Here is a 23,628-nt window from a genome sequence, read left to right on the forward strand (position 1 = left end):
TGGACTAATGTAATGATGCACCAAAAGAAATTATGAAAGAGTTCAAACAGACCAAAAAGTTACGCGGAAATAAGGATCACCTATAGTCAATAGCATGTACTCATCCAAAGGGTTATAGTGCAGTCATGCAGTTCTGTGCTACTAGCGTTAGTGAACAACAGTGTATTGCTCTGTTCTAAAGTACTGAATTGTGCGCAGGAATTTCTAATTTTACAATGAATGGGCGAGAGAGGTTTAAGGCCATACCATGCTACTTTGCCTATGCAAAAGGGGTGTGGCTGTAGGAATGTCAATGGATAGGCAGTGCACATAAAGCACGGAACATGGTGTAACCTGGATAACACACAAAAAGAAACTTCAAATTTCGGATGCAGGCAAATATGCAGGAATAAGATTACCTTTTGCCGCACAAGTAGCCAATTACTGGTGCTTGCAAAACCTATAACGAGTCGCAGGTTAACTTTTTGCTATCCAGGTCCGTGAGAATTGAGGAACTTACACCAAGATTTGACAGTCCATTTTTTAATTGTTTTTCTCTCCTGAACATATGGGGGTCTATCCCCCGTTATCTTCGATCTGCAGCAGTGACATAGCCCGCATAGGTTTACCTAAGTGGAACAGTGCCCATAATTGGCCCTAATCGACTACGCTTCACCAGCAACAGTGTCACTGCTGTCACAAAGTTCAGGAATTCTATTTTCCATGAGTTACAAACTCACAGTGTGCCACAAGCGGGCCATAAATGCCTAATCTTCTCTATTACGACCCGTCTACCAGGAGATGCCCCCTGTGGGGCAACAGCACAGGTTTCATGGTCTGCAACCCAAGCCGTCACCCACCTGTGTGGGAAAAGCAAGCGAAAGCAGCCAGCAAGCTTGTGATTGTTACCAACAGTTCCCGATTTCCGATCCAAACCAGAGGCGACTAAATGATTTGGAGAAGGCACGGATTCTGAGGTGAGCAACCAGAGGTTTAGGTTGCTCTCTTGGAATATCGCAGGGGTGAACAGGCAATTGGAAGACCTTATGTGGATTCCTTTATTTGTGGATATAATGTAATTGCCTTGCAGGAGACTTGGGCCTTGGACCCTGGCATTTTACATGGTTATCAGTCTTTGTGTCCCGGCCACCAAGGGCTTGAGGGCAGGCCTCGGGGCGGGGGGGGCGTATTGGTCTGGATTGAGTCTTTGGGTTGGGAGGTGAAGATAGTTAATACTCAATCCTCTGATGTTCTTATGTTTATCAATAAACTTAACGCCTTAGAGTCTTTATGTTTAATGAATGTTTATAACAAACTCTCTGGTTTCAGGGGAATAGCCTGCACGGAAAGGCTTCAAATGGCGTTAGCTGGCAATGATTTTGAGTGGTCACAACATTCCTTTATAGTGATGGTGGAAGATTTCAACCTACAGTTGGAACCAATCGACCAGCTTGAAGGTCTGTGGGCTGGCCAAGATCAAGCATGGGATATTCCTGACTTGGTGGTGCCCCAACCACTAACAAAGTATCCTCTAGCAGCCCAACCATCCACCATCTCATACAACCTCAACCTGAGAGTCTGTAATGGCAGTTTTGATACTGATCAAGCTGCCAAGAAGACTTTTATTGGGTTTAGGGGTAGTACCTTAATTGATTATAGCCTAATCTCAGTATTTGAGTGGGCACGGGTAGGCGATTTTAGACCCAACAATAGGTCCGAAAGTGACAATCGCCCGTTAGCCATCTATTTAAGGTGGGAAGTGCCTGGGATCGGATGGGAGGCTCTTATACAGGGCCTCCACTATGTAGGGGTCTCGGGCCCTGCTCGAAGACCACTGAAATGTACCAGAGTCTCAATGCCAGAGTCGAGGCAGAGAATGTATGCTTCGATTTCAGCCAACATTGAGGCGATCTGCAACCTAGAGAGCAAGTCTGCCTCGATCTTGTCTGAGTTTGAAAAACTTAAAAATAATGTTCTGCCGTATGTTTCGGTGCCTGTGTCCAAGCCCAAACGCAAACCTATCGAGAAGGTGGTATGGCTTGATGGTTTTTGTAGAGCGACCAAAAAAATAGAGAGGTGCGTCAGGGACCCAATGGGGGTTGACAGACGAAAGCTTTGTTACCTAAGAACCCAATATAAAAATGTAATCCATTCCAAAATGTCTGATTGCCTAAAAGGGAAATGGGAGGGCTTTTATAGAGCCTATCATGTAAGGGGCAACGTCTTGTTTTGGAAATTGGTTGCAGATTGTGATCAAAAGGGGATCCTCAATCGGCCTGCAGCATTGGTGGGGATAGATGGCGGGCCCACTTCTGTGATCTGTATGCTGCAGACTCTTCCTTAATTCGCCCCTCAGCCACCTATTGTATAACAAGCACTAATACTCTGCCTATTACCCTTCAGGACATTAGAGGACGCAATAGCTTCTACAAAAAATGGTAAGGCGGCAGGCCCAGACTTAATCCTGTCGGATCTTTATAAGGACGAGACATCCATCTGGACCCCTATATTGTGCCAGGTCTTTAATGCAACTCTCAGGCAGGATACCAGACTCATGGCACAAGGGTGGCAGGGATAGTTCGGCCAACTTCAGACCAATCTCCCTCTTAGATGGGGCCGGTAAATTGTTTGGGACCATAATATCGGAATACCTACAATTATGGGTCGACCAAAAAAGGCTGAGTAGTATACACCAGGCAGGGATCCAAAAGAGCAGTGGGACAGTGGATTAGTGTCTTATGTTTTTTCCTTATCATTCAAAAATACTCTGTCCTACTGAAAATATGCCTGTATGTACTGTTTGTGGACCTTAGGACAGCATTTGATTCTGTGCTCTGTGAGCAGTTATGGCAGGTGCTGGTGAAGCATAAGGTCTAAGAGTACCTGATTAGTATTATATCATCACTCTACTCGAATACCGCCTCCTGTGTACGCTATAACATGGGTGGCGACCTAACATAATTCTTTGAGGTGACTCTGAGTGTTAGGCAGGGCTGTGCCATGGCACCACCTTTATTCAATCACTACATACAGGAGATCATAGATGAGTTATTAAGGGGTGCCAGGGCTGGCCTAAGTTGTCTGCAACTAAGTTTCCAGCATTATTCTATGCGAACGATGCTGTTTTAATAGCAACTACACCGCAGGGTCTTCGAATAAATGAGGCAAAAACCAAGACGATTGTTATTAAGCTGAAATTCGGGAAGAACTTCTTACTCCAAATAAAGATTGATGATACTTTAATCCAACAAATCGATAGTTTCGACTAACTAGGTGTGAGACTTCAGGCGAGCCCAGGATGAGCTCTTCTGATAAATAGGGCTGCTGTTACGCTGAATAAATTTAGTGGAGCTATTTTATCCTTTTTTACTTGTCAAGGGTGTGGTGCAATTACGCCTGCACTAGATCTCTACCAGAAGCTGGCGGTTTCAGCCGCCCTTCATGGTTCAGAGCTATGAGGATTTGAGGATGTCGAGATGATTCTTAGAAAGGAAAACAACTTCCTGAAGAAACTGCTATTATGACCCCATGAGTGCTCCGACTGCCTTAGTTCATCCGGAATACGGCACAATCCCCTTAAGCACTGATCTTATGTATTGGCCTGTCTCCTTATGGATTAGTGTTTATACCCAACCAGCTTTGGAACCGTGTAGGGACCACTCTTAAATATTATGTCTCTTGAAGGAGCAAGTGGCCTGAAATGGCTTTTCCACATAAAAACATAAAATCATTATTCTGTTTGAAAGTGGGCAGGTTTTGGAATGACCATGGGACCCTTTGTGCATCGAGCTGGAGCCGAAGTAAGTCGCTTATAAGAAACAGATCAAGGAATCTACTCACTGAGGCTTCAAAGCTAAGGTTGCGTTCGGATTACTTGGATCAAAGGCACACAGACTGTTTTAAAGCCTACTTGGACCTGATCACGCCCGGATGTGCAAGATCACTTTATATAAGGCTTTGATTAGGGATCCTACCAATTCTGCTTTTACTTCCAAATGGAAAGATTCAGAATCAGCGAGCTGCCTCTATGTGGTGCCGCCGAGGAGACAAATGCACATTTCTTTTTATCTTGTAAGTCCACTCAGCGGCTAATGCGGTTGTTTTTGAGACCCCTATTGCTGGAGACATGTATCAAAACACAGGGCCATGCCTTAGAACTTATGGTTCAATGCCTTATCCCATCAACGGTATGCTCTGTGGACAGTTATCTGCACAGAGCATGGTGGCTGAGGGGATGGCTGCACATTAACTTGGGTTCCAGGCTGCAAGTATTTCTCTCCTAGTTTTCCAATAATTTCCCACATGGCATTGCCCATTTGTCCACGACATCCAAAGCCTTATGTTGCTGCAACAGACCTTTTTAGTGAAACACATACATTTTTTATCCATAGTGTTTTTTGCAGTTATTTTAATTGTGACCAAAATGTGCCATCCTCTAATTCCAAAGTATTTCAAGCTAGTATTATTATCATAACACACAAAAGGCCAATTGATTTTATGTGTTGTCTATTTTAATAAACAAATTAAACCCATATTTAACATGAAGTGCAACAATGGTTGTAAGAGTGAATAGACCACATTGGTTTGTAATGATTCCCTTTTTTAGTTTATTTTGGACTATTAGGTGTCGTTTGCGATACCTATAAGCTAAACCTATTGCATTATTGTACAGATGGGGAGGAGTTCCATATGAGGAGGGACACACAGCCTGTAGGTGTTGTTTGATTATGTGCCCACCAATTGACTGCCCATGACCATGCCCCAGTTCCTGCTCCTCCCCGCCCAAAACACTTCCTTGTGGCAACTCTGTGAGCTCAATTTAATCAAGCCTTACCTTCAAACTTTGCACTCTGCCAGTGTTTTTTCAAGGAAGTCTTCTGAGAGTTAATGACTTAATTGGAGTTGTAAGCCTGCTACTCATGTAATAAAAAAATGTCTAAAAATGTCGTACCAGGTCTGCCTTCAGCCACTCTATTTATAAGCACTCTGCGTGCCCTTCACTGAGGTCCTTTAAAATCAGCATTGGCAAAGCAAGTCTGAACAGAGGGACCAGAAATTACTGAACCCCCATTAGACTGTCCATTGGACTGTCTGACCCATCTTATTATCATATTATCAAAAAGCCTGTAGTTAGTTGCACATTCATTTGTTAGCCATATTCAACTCCTAAGCCAAATGTGTCGCTGAGCCATATCTCGCATATGGGTAGATTGTGTTAAGTCAGCCATATCTCGCATCTAGGCAGATTGTGTTAGTCAGCCACATCTCGCAATTAGGTAGATTGTGTCAGTCATCCAAATCTCGCATCTAGGTAGATTGTGTCAGTCAGCCAGCCATATCTCACATCTAGGTAGTTTGTGTTAGTCAGCCATATCTCGCACTCGGACAAATTGGGTCAGGTAGTAACATCTCACATCTAGGCAAAATGGCCACTCTTGGACTCGCAGCAAAGGTATTTAACGCCCCCTCCCTCCGCCCTTGTATCCCAAACTTTATAGTTACTGCCTGCATTGTTATACCCCCATCTCGGCGTTTCAACATATTTCCAGCTGTTCCAAACCTAGATGCCGCGGCAGTTTACTGTCTACTGTTGTATCCCCATTTAGGCATATCTTCCTCTATACATGTGTCTGAAATCCACATGTTACTCATTGAACTGTACTGTTGTAGGCCCATTTAGGTGTTTCTCCCGCTATCCAGGTGTCCCAGATGCAGGTGCTACTGCATTGTACTGTCTCCTGTTTTCAGCCCATTTAGGCATTTCTCCTGCTATCCAGGTGTCCCAAATCAAGATGCTACTTCTTGACCTCTGTCGCCTTCAATACTATTGATCACACCATCCTCCTAGACAGGCTACACTCGTTAGGAATCAAAGATACTGCCCGCTGTTGGATCTCCTATTTTATCTCTAATCGCTCACAAATCATGCTCCTCCACCCGTTCAACTCCACCTCACAACCAGTAGCAAAAGGGGTCCCACAAGGACCATCCCTATCTCCCCTGCTCTTCAACATCTCTCTAAACCCTCTGCCCGCATTCATCCGCTCCCACAATCTTACCTTCTACAACTACTCAGACGACACTCACATCACCATTAAAATCCCAAAATCGCCAGGCTCCAACCGTCCAGATCTGTCATCATACCTCTCAGATATGGCCTCCAGGATGACGACAACCACCCCATCCTCAATCTTGGAAAAACTGAAATCCTACTCTGCAGGAAAAAAGGACTCCTCCCCCAACCTGTCCCCTGGCCGCAATCCTTCGACTCCCCACTGGCAACTTCCACCTCGGTAAGAAACATTGGATGCACACTGGACACAGATGTATCCCTCTCCCAACACATCAACTCTGTATCCAGAACCTGTTTCTTCCATCTACGCATCCTCAGGTGTATTTTCCCTTACCTTACCTATCCTCATCGTTTCTCCGCCATCATCCTCTCCCGCATAGACCACGCATACTGCCTTTACCTATGCGCACTAGCGTTTCAGCTAAGGAAACCGCAAAGAATCCAAAATGCTGCAGCCCGCCTGCTCATTAACCTACCTCCCAGAGAACACATCAGCCCCACTCTTAAGAGTCCTCCATTGGGTCTATATTGGTCGACACACTACCTTTTAAAACCATGTGCATCACCCACTGGGCCACCCACAACACCGGCCCAGAATTCTTTCAAGACAGTCACTTAATACCAACCCTCAATGACTCTCAGATCTTGCACAACCTCTCTACTGGTTGTCCCACATTACAACTCCTCCAGACTGGGCGGATCCTCTTTCTCGTCCAAGCGCTGATCATCTGGAACTCCCTACCCCTGCAAATTCATAATATTGACAATCACCTGGCATTTAGAAAGACCCTCAAAACCTGGCATTTCCCTCCCTCCTCTTCAAACCCTCTTGCACACTACACTCTCAGTAGGCGCACAGAAACACTCACCCAAACACAACACTCTTACCCGCCAATACCCCACGGATACCGGCAGCGTTCGAAGAGGCAAACTGTAACATACCATTGTCCTCGCCCGTCTCTCCGGGCCCTACTCCTAAAGCACAGACTTTCGTTCCAGGGACACCACGAATAGCGAGACCAGACAATCGCAATGGACCAAGAAAAAAGAAAACTGCTGTCGAACTCCATCCAAGCATACGGTACGTATATTTTACACCACGTTTGTGGACTCAGGCCACAGGCACAGCAACACATCCATGCACCCTAGAATGCAGCTATGGCTATGCTATTCCGGTCTAGCAGCACACATAGCCATCCACACTGAAACCCCTGACTTACCTCAACCTCTGCCATTAGTATACAGCGACAACCAACGAGAAACATGTAGTCTAGCTGGGCACACATCAAATCTTCTGCACTAGCACTGTATCCTAAAGCACCAACAGCACCCATGCACGTGCCTGACCTCCGGGCTGCTTACTGGAGCCTAGCCAGCCCACCTAAGTCTTAACCTGGCAAAAATGCACACATGTATCTTTTAATTAAAGCTATTACAACCTCCTACACATGGACTGCAGTCACTGAGGGCGTTCCATCCACAAAGCGCATTGAGGCCATACAAATGGGGAAAGGGCACTATATAAAAGACAAATACAATACAATTGTGATTTGCAAGGCACTGCTTATTACATGCCCAGGTACTCGCACCATTTTGTACCTACTACCATCAATGACCAGTAATACCACTACGGCTGTGCCTGGCAAGTGCCTTTCCCATGGCTACAGAAATGGCCAAACTGTTGGCATTGCCAATGTTTTTTTCACTTTTGGTCACCCTGTGATTTTTAACTTCTTGGGACTTCCACCTATTGGTGAAGAAGCCTTCTAGCGAGGAATGCCCACACGTGGTGAAGGTAGCCCGAAGTGCTGTCACCATGGCAGCTTTTTCTGGGAGGAGAGAAGTTGTTCAGAAGGTAAATGTTACAGGTAGACCACAATGGGCATTCTGTAACATCTGCTACGAAAAATGTAATCCACTGAAGTGTTTTAGGCTTGTGTTAAATATGAAGTTGGAAAGGCGGGGTGTGATCGTGGTTTTGGTGCAGGTATCGATGCAGTGTTGAGGACCAGAACGGCGCCTATGAGTTCTCTGAAGTGGCCTGAATAGCCCTTCATGTAAGAGTTTGATGTAAGTTGTACATCTATTCAGAGTTCTTCTGGAAATGAAAAGCTATCCTCGAGTGATGGAAAATTGTACAGTGAAGAAGGACTATTTAGCAAGTGAGAAAAGGTTGAAAGGGAAGAAAAATGCATTTCGGGGAGAGAGAAACCCTGGAAGGGGGCTTTCAGAAGTGAAAGGCTGGTTGGTGTTGGATACTAGCAAAAAGGGTGCGAAATGCCAAATCTCAGTCGACAGGGAGAGATGCCAACCCTTGATGGTAAAATGGATACGTGATTGGCTGTGAGGCCCTGTCAAGCACAGCAGCCCTAGAGATTAAGAGGGAAACACTGAAAAAGAAGAGAACAGCTAAAGTACCAGAAGCTGCATTACTATACGAGGGTGAAGGCAACGTAATGGCGCGAACAACAGCGTAGAAGCAGAGATGGTGAACGAAAGGGGAACGCAAAACTTGCAAATGAGAGAAAACATGGACTTTTGAGGGGTGCAAAGTATTGTGGGTAGGTAGGGAGGGAAGCGCTGCTGAAGCGGTAACAACCGAGTGAGTGAGCCCGCCGCCACGTGACAGCGCCATGGCTGACACGCTGCTGTGAAGGTCACCTTGGAGGCGATGCAGCGCGGGAGCCAGACAGGGGAGGGGAGCTAGATGGGATGGCGCGGAGAGGAAGGAGCGGGGACGAGGGACCAAAAAGCGAGAGCCAGATGGAGGACGAGTCAAGGGCGAGATATACGGCGAGGTATGGGACGATTGCCACCAGGGAGCCGGAGTGACGCAGGAAAGGGCGCCGCAGCCATGGCAGCTTTATTGTGACGATATAGTGTATATGTTGCCCTCACCCTCCACGTAATACAATAAGGCACTGATTGGTAAAAATAGCCGAAAAAAACACAAACACGGAAATATAATCAAAGGTACGAAATTAATGGAATTTAGACCGCTTTCTCAGTCGCAGGATTCGCCTTGTGTTGAGGGCTGAACATGACCAGCTTGCAGACTCGCAAACTCACCCCGAGCTGCGCTGTTTCGCTCTGTATCTTCGGCGTTGAAATGAGCTATTCACTGTTTTGGGCCATGTTTCCTTCTGGTACAAGATTCTGCGCGCCCACAATGCTCTGATGATCTTTGCGACGCGCCAACAAGCTCTACCAACGCCTCGACTGCTTTTTTTATACAAACAAGGCCAGCAAAAGATATGCGGGGGCTCGTTTCAAAACGATGTTTGGAGGGCCCTTTGTAAACAGCTGGGGAACTCACCTGCATATGTTAGCAACACAACACTATTCCTGGTGTAGCTATAAGCATTTCAGATGCAGAAGGGCAGTGGAAAAATACTAAACCCCTTTTTTAGGGCACAACCGTTTCAGTTGGTGTAGTTTTGTATCCTAAAACGACATGTCTTAAACCACAATACATATATAATATACGAGATGGCACACAGGTAAATATTTGGGTTGGGGAGGTAGCTATGTGGTGCATACATTATTATGCATGTTTCCTAATTATATTCCAATGGGGGATTTCCCATTTAAAAATTACAGACATGGTTTGTTCTGCTTTCAGCTCTTTGGTGTATGGTGTGGGTGCATGTTTTTCAACCCTAATGAAAAATCATTAGGGTTGAAAAACATGCACCCACACCATACACCAAAGAGCTGAAAGCAGAACAAACCATGTCTGTAATTTTTAAATGCCTTTTGGACACGTCTTTCTTTTTCCAGCAGGTGCCCGTTTAGTGTCACAGCCTTTAGTTTGTCAACACTCATGCCCCCCCGTAGAGAATAGGTGCATAACATCCGCCCCTCTTTGGTGCTTCATTCTGTGGAAAAATCTTAGATAAAGCAATGGCGGGAAGGGTAGATTATCACAGGCCAGGTGAGTTGGCCTCTGCGTTGAAAAGCAACGCAGCCTGCTGGTAAGCAAGAACACTAAAAGACCCCTTAAGAAAAGCTATTACACTGTCCTTGCTAGAGTCAAGGTCGCCCAAGTTGTGGTGGCCCATTTCAATTGCAAAGGTCGCAAGGCCCTGACAGCAGATCTTGATATAATAATAATTTAGCATTTATATAGCACTACAATCCCTCAGGTATCTGAGCGCTGCTTATTATTACCCACTGTGTCTGGTACTCATTTATTGACCTCAGAAGGATGAAAGGCGGAGATTGGTTCTGCCGGGATTCAAACCTGCTTCAGCAGGCTCTGCACAGATGTTAATGAACATTTAATCTGCATGTCATAGAAATAATGACTACTTATTTGGATCCCTGCCACACAATAAAGCAGAAGTTAAGAAACGTGGCATTCTGATATTACCCTCTGTATTGGGAAGACAGCATGTCGGTTTCAGAGATAACATACACATTCAAAGGCAATTATTATTTGTGATACTTAAAAGAAAGCGAAATATATGACCCCAAAATCAAATATGAAAAGAATATGTCCGAAATAAACTATCTCATGCAAATTACATGCATCAGATGAACGGGCAATTAAGCTTAGAAACTGCTCAAAATCATGATCTTTAAAAACAATATATAGAGGGCAGCTGCGTCAGTACTTTTCAATGTCATTCTTTTGTAAATTAATCTTTACACGTTTATTTAAGTCGTTTTGTTTTAATTTAGTAAGTCAAGTGTGATTGTATTGTTTTGAAGAACATGGCAGTCCTTTGTTTGCCAATGATCAAATAACAGTGGGAGGTGGTGATCAAGCACAGCTTCAGGCCCGATCTGTACAGCGTCTAACCATTGTGAGAGCTGGATAGTAAACAGCCATCATTAGAAGAGCATCTCCAATCGCTGTACATAGAAGGGTTTACTTATATTTTGTTTGTGCTGCCCTGTAGAAATCTTCTACGGAACACATTACATTGTGGTACATTGTCTTGAAACTTGCCACGGTTGGCCACCCCAGCCTACACTTGCGTGTGTCCAGTGGAATTTGGGGGAACAAACAAAAATGATAGGGCAGGCTACCCCAGCTCCCTCCAAGTAGCTCAAGCATTGTCTTGTATCCCATATTTATACCCTGTGTTTTGCTGAAGCTTGGCAGAAACCTATTCCAGATCTATGGGTACAAAGAGCAATGCATAGAGGATACACGGTAGAAAGTTCTGAGGCACCGCCAGAAACAGGAACTGTACTGTCCTTTTGACCACAAGGCACAGGAAAGAGGTCAGCCCTTTCCTTAAAGCATCCTAGAATTGGAAGTTATAAAGCTGTTGCTATGGTACCAGAAGAACAGAAGGGAAAACGAGCCCATTGTGTCACCTTTGTAGTCTTGAACTATCCCTCACTCTGAAATACATTCTAGAAGACCATTACTTACATAATGCAAATGCTTCGAGAATCAAGCTAGTATTATCTACATGCTATGAGATTGCTGGATCTGGCAGGTGCATACCTTCTAATCCCTATCATGCATTGTCATGAGCAATTTCTGATTTTGTGATAGGACAATGGCATTTCCAGTGTTTGGTCCTTCCCTTTGGACTGAAGGCACCCCAAGAGTCCTTCAGAAGGTCCTGGCTACAGTAGTAGCTGCACTGCACCAGGGCAAGGTTTCAATCTTCCCGTATCTGGATGCCTGGTTTTTGCACGTGCCAATCCAGGTGTGCGCAGTCCTAATGTGCGTTGGTTGACTCATCAACTTTATGTTACATAGTATTTCAGCACATGATCTGAAGTTATTTTTATCCTGAATTTGCGCTCTACAAGGGTACATTTTTCTCCCAGAGCATTAGGCAATCAGGACCAGGCAGATAGTGATGTCAGTACTGCAGTGCCCAGAAACGACAATGTATCACTTGCTATGGTTCAGGGCCATAAGGCATCCTTTGTGTTGATGGTTCCATGGTGAAGATTCCAATTTAGGACATTAACTCCTAATTTCTTTGCACACTGGATCACTGATTCACACGAGTTAAACACACTGGTTCCAGGCCAAGACTCTATCAGGAGAAACCTACAATGATGCATGTTTCCACCACGCCTTTAGCAGGGGGTCCCACTCAAGCCTCCGCCAGCAATACTGATTGCAACATATCCCTGCAGCCATGGCTGGCGTGCAAATTCGGAGCACAAGGTGATCCAGGGCCGATGGTCTAAGGAAGCAAACACAATAGAGACAGCTGGAATGAGTCTATCGAGCCATGGCAGCATTTGCCACTTAAATTCTGGGAAATCTGGCAAAGAATAGACTCATATAGACAATACAATAGTACTGACCTTCTTCAATTGGCAGAGAGGAATCTAACCCAAGGCGCTTGCAGATCCTGCACAAATTCCTGGGGACTTAAGTGCGAGAATCCTTTTCTTTCATTGTCAGCTGTTTACATTCAGGGAACAGACAATATGCGGGCAAACCGACCCCTTGACAGATGGTGAATTTTATAATTGTATGCAAATAAATGTTTCCCACGAATATTCACGAGTGACGAGCGTTTTGAGGGAGCCTGAACCAACTAAAAGGGTTCTCCCCCTAAAAATGTTAAAACAGATTAAAATGTTATGTTTTAAAGCGCACTTTCTGTGTAAAAATGGATAAAAGCTATTTGCAATCTGGTTTGTAGGATAACACAGACAAAAAATCCAATAGATGAAAGTCACCAACAGTGCACAGGAGCATTTTTCAACACATTTTCATGATGCCTTTTCGCACAATATATGCCAATATAAAAAACACATTTTCATGCTGACCTTGTCCATACATGTTCATGCAGGCCACATCAATATTTACCAGTATTCCTAATAAGAACATACTTACATTTGCTTTGCACATAAAGCCAGTAATGATACTAAAAGAAAACATGTCAATGTTGGTTCTTCCAATATTTGCCAGTATCCCCACACAAGAACATACTTCTGATGGTTTTGCAGTACAAATGCCATGCTAAAGTAAGAACTGTGAGAAACCAAAGGGTGTCTCACCTGCTACTCCACAGGGATCTCTCTCTCAGGTGGCCAGGTTACGGCCATCGCCTTTGGATCCAGACCCAGGAGATGGACCAGTGCGGGAGGATCACCTGGGTGAGGGGTCTTCAAGGAGTGGGGGCGAGGCAGCTGATGGTGAGACGCTGTATTTCTCCCTTTCCCGTACCCATGGCCCATTCTATTTCATAAGATTCTCTGATGCCCCAACTCCCCTCACAAACACTGGGCTGAGGAAGAGGCCGACTGAGAGCAAAAAGACTAACCCTTACATATTGCATTGGACTTGTCCCGCTAATCGGGTCAGGAAAAATCAGGCACTTGACTCTTAAGTGCATACATCTTGATACCAATTAGCTCTCCTCACACGGATAAAAGGCAGAACATAGAGACACACTCTGAACAAGGTGGGACACGAGTAAAAGCAAAACTTCCGGGGCGAAGGTGAGCCTACTGAAGCAGAGCAACGGATCGAGGGACGAGAGGGACCGGTGGAGGACCCAAGGAGTTCCCTGCAGGAGGTCGTTGCTTCCAAAAGGCCACGAAAGACACGTGGAGAAGGCCAAATCCCAAACAAGAAGGCTGCACTGTGTTTTAAGGACGCCAGCAACCCTCCCGGGTGAACGGCATAGGTAGGGAGGCAAAGCCAAGCCTGTGGTACTAACCTTGACTCATAAACCGGAAAACAGTAAAGACAACAAAGAACGCACAGAGCCAGTGAGTTGGCAAGTGACATGAGAGACCGGTGTGTGCTAAAGAAAGAATGAAGTTTCTTACAGGACATCAGTTCACGCACAAGATCTTGACCCTGTCCAATAAATGCTGGACCAGCATATGCCCAAAATATCTGAAGGATCAGATTAGGCTGCATATACCTGATCGCCTGTTGCGGTCGCATGACGGTTCTAAACTCCTCCAACCCAGATTCAAGTTGGTTAGGTTTGGTGGAACCACTTTTGATGTCCAGGCTCCTCTGGCCTAGAATGCCTTACCAGGCCATATTAGATCAGTAGGCACACTCAATCTCTTCAAGAAGCGGGACAAGGACAATCTTTTCAATTTATAACCAGGCTGAATGCCTTGTGCTCCTTTCTCTCCCTCTGGCTCTGACCCCTCATGTCCTTGTTCTTGACTGTTTGTGTTTTTGTTTTGTGTGCACCGAGGCCCATGGGCATGCAGTGCTTTATACAAATGAAATTAATATTATATTGCACAATTGAAGGCTGCATGCGTGTGGATGAGGCACAAAGAAAGGTAGACCTGCGAAAGAACCTTGAAGTAACGATAGCTGTAAAGTCAACGATACTGAGTAACGGAGTGGTCCGGCGAAAGGAAGTAGTCCACTGAAAAGTCTCCATGAAAGGTGAAAAGTTTGTAGTGATAAAGTGAATGAACTGTAAAAGTGAGGTGATCAAAATTAACCCCAAAAAAAGGGGAGAGTAAAAAGGTGAACATTGAACTTTGGTGTATAATGCAGTGAACTGTTCAGTCAAAGAAGCCCTGGGACAAATAACATAGGAGTGTGAGTTGAAAGCTGGAAAGTCAAAGTCCGAAACAGAAAAAAACACGCACATTCAAACGTCTTCAAAATCAGAAAACAGTCCAAGCCTGACTGAGGGAGACCAGAAGTGTAACAATTTAGGGGAAGGGACCCCCTAAAGGAGGTGAATTAAGCTTGGGTAAGGGAACCTCTACAAGTGTTTTGTTTTGCTGTGAAAGGTCTGAGCCAGACTGAGGGAGACCCAAGTGAACTTTTGCATTAAGAGGTCTGAACCTGACAGAGGGGGACCAATGTGAATCTTTTGGTGGACTGTTCTTTGGAAAGTAAGACTTTAACGTGGAAAGCCAGGTACGCCTTGATCCACGTTTTGAAGTTCCTTGTTTTAAGAACCTGAGCCAGAGTGTGTCATCTTGCCTACAGGGGCCACCTTACTCCGTGCTGTCCGACGTATTCTTTATATTTGAACGCTATCTTTCCTTTGCATACATATTCTCCTTTTCACACCTTTGATACAAGATATAGGGCAGGCTTTAGGTTTTTGTTAGTATAGGCAATTTTGATTTGACAGACTCACCCAGGACTGTTTTATTTATTATTTGATGGTCAAGACTACTCCCCATCCTAGCTATAGGGCAAAGTAGGAATTTCTCCAACCCCAATGAAACTTCAATAAAGGTTTGGTTTTCAAATTGTACCTTTTGTGTCTGTGTCATACTTGTGATACCATGACTCTCTTACAGACTAGCTGCACTATTAGAGGCCAATCTAGCCACATAAAACTTTCCGTACTCTTGATACCTAGTTAAAAAAGCCATGCCTACATAATAAAATATCCTGAGACTTGCTGCACTAAGGTAGACCAGTCTAGCCACGTCATAGCACTTATGTTTGCTTACTCTTGATGCCCAGTAAAAAATGCCATGCCATAGTAAGAATAGATGGCCAGACTGGCTGCACCAAATGACCCCAGCCTAGCCATTTAATAACACTAATCAAGTTCTCTTTACTCTTGAGGCCCAGTTAAAACACCATGCCACAATAAGAAAATATATCAAGACTGGCACCACCAACGCATGTATGGTTGCTTTACCCTTGATTCCCAGTAAAGAAAACATCCCACAATAAGAATACATGGCCAGACTGGTGTCATCAATGAAGGCCAGTCTAGCCATGAAATAGCACTTAACATGTTTGTTATATGTTTGATTCCCAGAAAAATGCCTTCTCACAGTAAAAAATAAAATCATGCTATGACTACAGTTGCACCATGCCCCTTCACCCTTTATGGAAGAGCTGCCACTGCAGCCCAGAAGCACTTTGGAGCTCTCAGTCTTTTCACTAGGCTCTATTTGGGTGTTCGCTCATTCGTAATGGGGTTGGGGGACGGGTCTGCACCCCTCACCCATTATGGATGAGCCACCTTTGGTCCGATTAAGCAGCGTTTTGTCACGCGCCACAGCCCTCGCTTGCCTGTCACAACCTGGTGGTTTTACCCGCAGTGGTGCAGTTGGGCGCTTTCCCGTCTTCAGTATTCCGGTGTCTTGCTGCCAGTTTCACGCTTTCCTCGGGCGCTTCCTTGGTTCCAGGGGCAGAGCACCAACATCATGGCGTGGCGTCCTGGTTGCGTGGGGTGGGGGGCAGGTAACAGTGCACCATGCCAACGACATTCGGACACCATGGCAACAGCGGACGCTTGGGTTGCTACGTGGCCACCATAAAAGGTAGACGCAGCCGCTCTTCAGAGCATCTTAACGCTCCATGTTATGTCCACGTTTGTCTTGTTCGATGACTAGAGCTCCTGCCTTCTCTTCCTTGTTCATGCCTGGGTCCCCCCCTTTGCCTTCCTGCCTTGCTTATTTTATTTATTTAATTGTTTTTTAATAACTTGCCTAATACCATACCTGTGTTCGGTTTCTAAGCGCGGAACCAGGATTTGAACCTCTGTTGCTCTGCCTGATCTTGCTTCCAAGACCAGCGCATTGCCCCTGTTCTATCCTCCGTGGGAACTCTTACACTTTGCTCAGCCTCTGCGGTACCCTTTTGTGTTCTGCTCCTCCTCGCTCCAGTACCTTGATCCTCCTCTTCCCAGTACTTGTCTATATTAGTCTTTGGGACCCTGTTCTGCATCTCTTTGTATTCCCTCTTGAAACCTAAAGGTTGGCTGCCTTTGGGTACCTTCTTATTGTTGCTTCATCCACCTCTTGCCCAGTGTGTTTCACTGTTTTCACACCACGTTAATACAGGAGGTGAGGCCGTGGTGTGGGGGAACTAATCTCAAACCTTGCCCGAGTTTTCCAAATACTCGAGATGGAAAGGGGCTGGATCCTCTACTTGCACTGATCCCAAAGCAACCTGGATATTCGGCGAGCCAATACAACCGAGAAGAGCGAACAAGCAATGCAATCCCGCAGCCAAGCAGTCAGAAAACAAAGCCTAAGTGACCTGCTACTTCACAAGTTTCACAGTTTCACAAGAGAAATGTGAAAGAATCAGGACCTAATTTCTAACAACCTTTTCATCCCGGAGAGCAATCTTCGACCAGAGCGATGCACAAGATCCCCAAGCACAGGGTTCTGGTACTCTGCTTGATATTAATAAAAGAGGTTCTGTATGCCTTTCCTTTCTTGCCCTGATCCTGTGGGTTGTAGTCAAGCTCAGCAATAGTATGGCAGTGGGAGTCCTGGTTGTGCCTTTTTCAGCCGGGCAGACATTGTTCACACTTCTATTAGTGATGGCAGTGGCCCCACTAAGATGTTACTTCTTTCCCCTCTCCAGTGCAACAGGGTCCTCCTGCCATTCAGGGAGTTGCTGTCTCGAGCTGGTCATTCTGGAAGTAGGCTGGTGGGGACATCTCAGAGGCCTGGTTTCTCTCGGCAAGTAGACAATTTTGTGTAAAAATTCATCCAGACCCTTTTTTTCTGTAAGGTTGCCAGTTTCCACTCCGGCAATCCAATGGGCAGGCATCAGGGCATTTTGAGAGCCTTGTGATAACAAATGGTGATATCCTGATTAGTGTAGTAGGTCCTTCGTTCTAATTCTCATCCCATCCTCCAGCTAAGAACTTTGCTACATTGGGGAGCTGCCCTTAGTTTTTCGTTCTCCACATTATGAGTTATAACCCTTAAAAATTCACCACATTCCAATTTCCATTCACACAAAGTTACCCTGAACTCCTTTTTTAGTATTGCATCCTTTTGCCAACACCTATTTTTCTGACGGGTGTTTTGCTATGGGAATCTTGCTGAAAATTCCCATTGAAATATTTTGGGGGGGAGGGAAAGGGTAAATAAAGGGTTGGGGGAAGGTAAATAAAAACATAATTAAATTAAGGGGGACTTGGGGGTGAACCCTCGCCCCCAAACATTTTCTAAATTTATTCTATGAAGTTTTTCAGCAAAACACCCGTCGGAAAAAAGGGGGTTGGCGAAATGACATGGAACCCTTTTTTCGATATCCCCTTTTGCTGGGGAGTAAAGGTGGTTTGAGAAAACGGCTTCCTTTGGTCACAAAATGATTATCCAACCTGTCAATTTGTGACTTCTGGTATGGCCGGCCGGAAGATGCAGGGCGGCCTCCACAGTGGCTACAAGTACATGGATGACATCCACCATTGCCTCAGCATATTCCTTCGCAATTGACCTTCTATCTTCAGAGATTCAAGCCAGATCTACAAGAAGAGTGGCAACCCTTCAAGATGTTCCCCTGATTGATTTTTGCAAGGCGGCATCTGTTTATTATTACTGATTGTAGGTCAGTGACCCCAGCACCTGAAGATTTGGGTTTGTGTACTTGTATCAGTGAGTTTCCAGTTATAGTGACTACAACATACTATTTGCTTGCACAGCAGTTCTTTTGGCCAATAGGTATTCTTTTTTGTTTCTCAGAATTAAGGCCAGAAACGCTTTGGTCCTTCTCGGTAATAAGAAGGGAAGAGCACATTGGGGTAATTCCTATATAACATGCTGGTAATCTTTATTACTCTTCGCCCTCCTCTTCCAAGGTACCGTTCTTGCATGTGTCACTCCCCCTTCCCCTCCACATCTAGCTGGATTATGTGGCCCTCAAGACTTGTTAAAAGACGAGGATGATTGTGGGGCTAAGAGTGATATTATGGCACTCGGTGAGAAGTGGGGCAGTGCTAAAAAAGGGAAATTATAGACTCCCATTTTTGTAGCAAGGGTTTCCTGTCTTGGAGCCGGGAATCCCTTACAGATAGCTCCAAGAGACCATGAAAGTGGCAGCATTATGCTGTATAAAACCCACTAAGACAACAAGTAAGGGTCTGTAACTGGAAAAAGTAGGACGAGGAGTAACAGGTGTAGAGATCTTTCTGAAAGCTGTATCTTACTTTTCGTCTCACCTCTGCTTTTTTGCTTTTCAGACAAGCTGTGTTTCAATACTTTCTTCAATCTTGAAGACATGCAAGAGATCAGCAAGCACTTCGTTGTCTGCCACGTGGATGCACCTGGGCAGCAGGCAGGGGCATCACAGTTCCCCCAGGGGTAAGTACTTCTGTGGTTTGGTTTCTCTGGAAGGGATGTGCATGGCTCCAAGTCATCTATGGAAGTACAAAAACGTTGGCATCTTAAGAGCCTTCTCTCTGCTTTACAGACACATAACTTGTCATTAAAAACACAAAATCTTTGATAGGTTGACACATTTTTTGGCTGTTACCGTTCCAGACCCTATAGGTGTCTTCATTGAAAGCTACCAGCTAACAATATGAGTTAGCCCAATAGACATTTTACCTCTGGAGGATGCTGTGGTGTTTTCTTCTACTTAAAAAAACACAGCAACTTTAACTTTTCTTCTGGCTAACACTGAATCCCAACCAGTATTTCTAAGCAAATATTATGGCTTGCTTGTATTGTAATACTTTTAAATACAGAGCATTGTGTGCACCATCCTAAAATAAAACATTGTGAAAAAGTGACTTTTATACCACTATTGAAATCAGACAGTTTTGAACTAATTAACAAGTAATGGTGCCGCCAACATCAGATTTAGTTTTATTTTGTGTGATGCAATCAGAAAAATTATAATAGTCCATGTAATATAGATCAACACAGTCATCAAAACATCCTCATAGATGGCACAAATGAAAAGTGAACGTCGTTTTGGTCCAGGACCAAGAAGGAGAAATAGGCCGGGTTCTGGTAATGTTATGTTATATTATGTTATTTGGCATTTATATAGCGCTCTATATATCATTGGTATGACCTCAAAGCGCTGGTAGGTTGAACGCCCTCGGGGCGAGAGAGTAGGGTGTAATAGGGTGCTTGGGTGCCACAATTATGTGCACAGCTGATGCGAATGCCTGATGGTAGCTGCATCCTAGCATTAGGTGTGGTGGGTTTTCATATCTGTTGAATGTGCAGTCTGGAGGGAGTTCACCAAGACTGGGTTTTGGCTGCGTTAGGCCTGTGTAGGACGCTTATGTGTGCAGCTAGGACTGAATTTAGTGGGTATAGCTGCGTTTTTTCAGAATGTTGAGGTGTTCATGGAGTATTGTTCATATGTGAGCAGCTAGGCCGAAGTGATTGAGAGGTGTAGCTGCGCTCTAATTGTGTGTTGGTGTACAGTAGAGAGTGAGCATAGTGATAGGAGAGGTGAGTGTTTGGGTCGACTTCTGATCTAACGAGCTCGGTATTCCAGATTTCAAGTGCACGTTTGTGATTGCTGCGTTCAGAGTAAACTTATTAGTGACTTAATATGCGCTTTTGGTGGCATCATTGCTCCTTATCTCATTGAACATTTGTCATCGGGTTGTAGCTTTTAGTCGCCTTAGATGGTCTTAGTCGGTTTTATGGAAATAGCTAGGTTTGTAGAGCTTTGCGGAAGGTCATGTAGTCTTGGGTGTGTCGAATATGAGGGGGGGAGTGAGTTCAACAGAGTTGGGGCTAAGGTTGAGATGGTGGATCCTCCGATCCGTACAGAATTAGAGGTTGTAATCACTAGAAAGAGGGAAGTGCGTGATCTTAGGGTTCGAGAAGGGAGGTAGGGTTTTAGCTTCTCTTGTATGTATGTTGGGCCGGTCTTGTGTACTGCTCAGTGGATAATGCAAAGTGTCTTGAAGGTTGCCCTTCGTCCAACTGTGAGCCAGTGCAGGGTTCGGAGGACGGGTGAGACGTGGTCTCTGTGTCCCAGGGCGAGGAGGAGTTTGGCGGCAGCATTTTGGTCTCTTGAAGTTTGAGTTGGTATGCCTGTGCTCCCAGGTAAAGGGAGTTGGCCTAATCCAGCCTCGACATAGCAATACACATAACAGCGGCGAGTCTGTTGCGGTAGGAGAGGTAAGGAAAGATGCGTCTAAGAAGTTTAAAGTGGTAGTGACAGCATTTTGAACATTATTGATCTGGCGGGAGAAGGTTAGGCCAGAGTCTATCGTGTAGCCTAGGATTTTGACTATATCAGAGGGAGAAGTTAGTGGCCCGGGGGAGGGAGGCCATGGGAGCCGATGTGGGAGAAGGGAAGTATTGCTGCATACCATGATTTCAGTTTTGTCATCCATCGGTCAATATCACGGAGACAAGCTTCAAGGTCGAGAGGCGGGTCAGTGTTTGTCTTGGGAATTCTTTGGATAATTTGAGTATCGTCGGCGTAGTTGTAACAGGAGAGGTTGCGTGCGCGGATGATTCCTGGTAGTGTGGTCAGATAAAGGTTGAAGAGGAGAGCAGGGAGGCATGCACCTTGGGGTAGTCCAGTGTTCACTGGGTGAGCAGTTGAGACAAAGGGGGAGAGGGGGGCGATTTTCTTCTTGTTGATGAGGAAAGAGGCAATCCATTTGAGTGCCGAGTTAGGGATTCTTAGGGAGTGGAGGCGGTCAAGGAGGACTGAATGGTTAACCGTGTCAAAGGCAGCAGAGTGATCGAGGAGAGTCAGTGCTGTGCAGCCCTCAGAGTCTGCCGTGACTGTGAGATCATCCCAGATCGAGATCAGACTGGTTTCCGTTCCATGTAGCGGTCTGAAGCCAGATTGTGCGGGGTTGAGGAGTTTGTTGGATTCTACAAAGCAGTTGAGCTGGGAGTATTCAGTCCGGTCAATGAGTTTTGCGAGAAATATGATGTTGGAGATTGGCCTGTAATTCTTGGGGACAAGGGATGCCTTTTTTAGAAGTGGCTTGACATGCACTATTTTAAAGGCTTCAGAGAAGATGCCAGAGGTGAGGGAGTCGTTTAGTATGGTTCTCGTATGTTCTCCTGCACAGGTAGAGGAGAATATTTCCTTCAGGAGAGAGGTGAGGCAGGGGTCGGGGGCCACCCAGAAACGTCTGCTGGCTGATAGTAGGTCACGGAACTCATCTCTGGAGATGTGTTTCAAAAATTTGAATATCGTAAAAGAGGGTGTCGGTGGAATGGGATCACAAGGGGTCGGTGTAGGGTAAGGGGTGATCGAGGACAATTTTGTGTTAAGGGTTGCCATCCTGTCAAGTGCTGTGTTGTAGAAATGTAGCGAGAGGAGTCACAGAGTGATTGTGTGGGAGTGTATTGGACAGAGGTGCAGGTAGGTTTTATGAATTTGGAGATGATCTTATGGAGTTCTTTGCTGTTACGGCCACAGTTCAGAATTTGTTTATTGTAATAGGCTTTTTTAGCCTTTCGAATCTCGGATTTGTAATTACAGTGGTTGAGGGCGAACATGGATCTGCTGAGATTGGTTTTAGAAGCTCGCCATTTGTGATCAAGAGTTATTTTGTTTTTTGACAGTCCTCAAATGGGTGGGGTGTGAACCATTTGGGGGACGGTCCTTTGCGTAAAGCTATTGAAGGCAAAGAGTTCTAGTTCCCCTGGTAAATAGGAGTGAAGGAAGGGGTTCCTCCACCTCTAGAGCCCGTCCTATTCAAAGCCTTTATCAGATACATTGCAAAGTGTCTGAATGGGAAGAGGTGCGGTTTATCAAATTATATTAAGATGTGCAACAGTGTTAATGACCAGGAGGAGGCTGAGCAAATGATGAGTCATTTGATTAAATGCAAAAAACTACTAAGATTCACTCTAGCAAAGTGTGAAGAAACCCTGGGGAGAAGGACAAGGGTATTTTGGGCACTATGTTAGCATAGCCAGTAATCTTACGAATCAAAGTTGTAGACAGTGATGCAAACCAAGAGAAGTGTGTGGATGGAGAGGCACAGTTTTGTCTTGCTGAAAAAATGTTTTGTAGTCCCTCTAAATCATTGCTGAGGCTCTGACTAGGTGTTGTGTTCAATGTCGGAATGAGACATAAAATATTCAAAGGCACAAAAAAGTTAGCCACATTCACAAATGGCAACTTAAGATCTATGACAATCTGAGTAGTATCTGGGTGCACATTTGTTTGGCAAATATGTCACACAGTGCATTTTAAAACACATTGGAGTATAATACTGGCTAAAACATCTAGCCGCAGAATGCACTCATTAAAGTGGCCCTCACTGGCACAGAAAAGTAGTAAACACTGGCCAGATGGACCAGCCCTTTGACCTATTTCCCTATGGGCTGGCCTGAGCCTGATTGTGTTCATATCTGAACCCACATTTCAAGGGCTCCAAATTGATCTGTGTATCTGCCTGTTTTACTCCCTAAAATGAGGCCAGTACTCCTCAGAGTTAAAAACGGGAGTAACAGACATGCACATTCTGTCTGTCATTTTATGTTGCCTATACTTCTGATGTCTAATAGTAGGTTTTAAAAAATAACCTCAGGTGCAGTGTTGTCCGATGTGAAGACTGCCTACATGATGAAAATGCTTTGCTTCGTTTTACTGGAATTGCTAGCAGTAAAGCAAGTTTGGATTACATGAAAAATGCCTCTTGTTTTTAATTAAGCAAAAAACAAGGGGGGGTCCAGGGAGTCCCTTTGCTGGACATTAGTCCCAGTTACGAGAATCTTACTGAGATTCTTTAGCTCACTGTCTTTCACAGAGGAGAAATATCCAAAACATATCAGTCTTTGTCCTGCCCTCGGGCAGTTGAGCACCGAAATGCTAGGCAATACTCCTCTGAACAAGAGTACCAACAGCAACCTCAGACACGTGTTTCGGTCTGCTTTAATTAAACATCTATTTGACTTGTCTAAAAGTACATCAGCTGGAAATGAGAACTACTATTTTACTC

General features: G+C 45.0%; 1 protein-coding gene across 6 annotated transcripts in view; it reads left to right on the plus strand.

The window, feature by feature from the left end:
- Positions 1-23,628, plus strand: part of NDRG4 (NDRG family member 4) — an 865,926-nt gene that overhangs the window by 661,475 nt on the left and 180,823 nt on the right. For all 6 annotated transcript variants that reach the window (XM_069654558.1, XM_069654565.1, XM_069654543.1 and 3 more), the window contains one exon: positions 18,922-19,042. In XM_069654558.1, coding sequence (XP_069510659.1) covers positions 18,922-19,042 — 121 coding nt within the window. The remainder of the gene's footprint in view (positions 1-18,921; positions 19,043-23,628) is intronic.

This window comes from Ambystoma mexicanum, chromosome 1p, assembly GCF_040938575.1.
Source record: "Ambystoma mexicanum isolate Mex_15411 chromosome 1p, UKY_AmexF1_1, whole genome shotgun sequence".
Classification (NCBI taxonomy): domain Eukaryota; kingdom Metazoa; phylum Chordata; class Amphibia; order Caudata; family Ambystomatidae; genus Ambystoma; species Ambystoma mexicanum.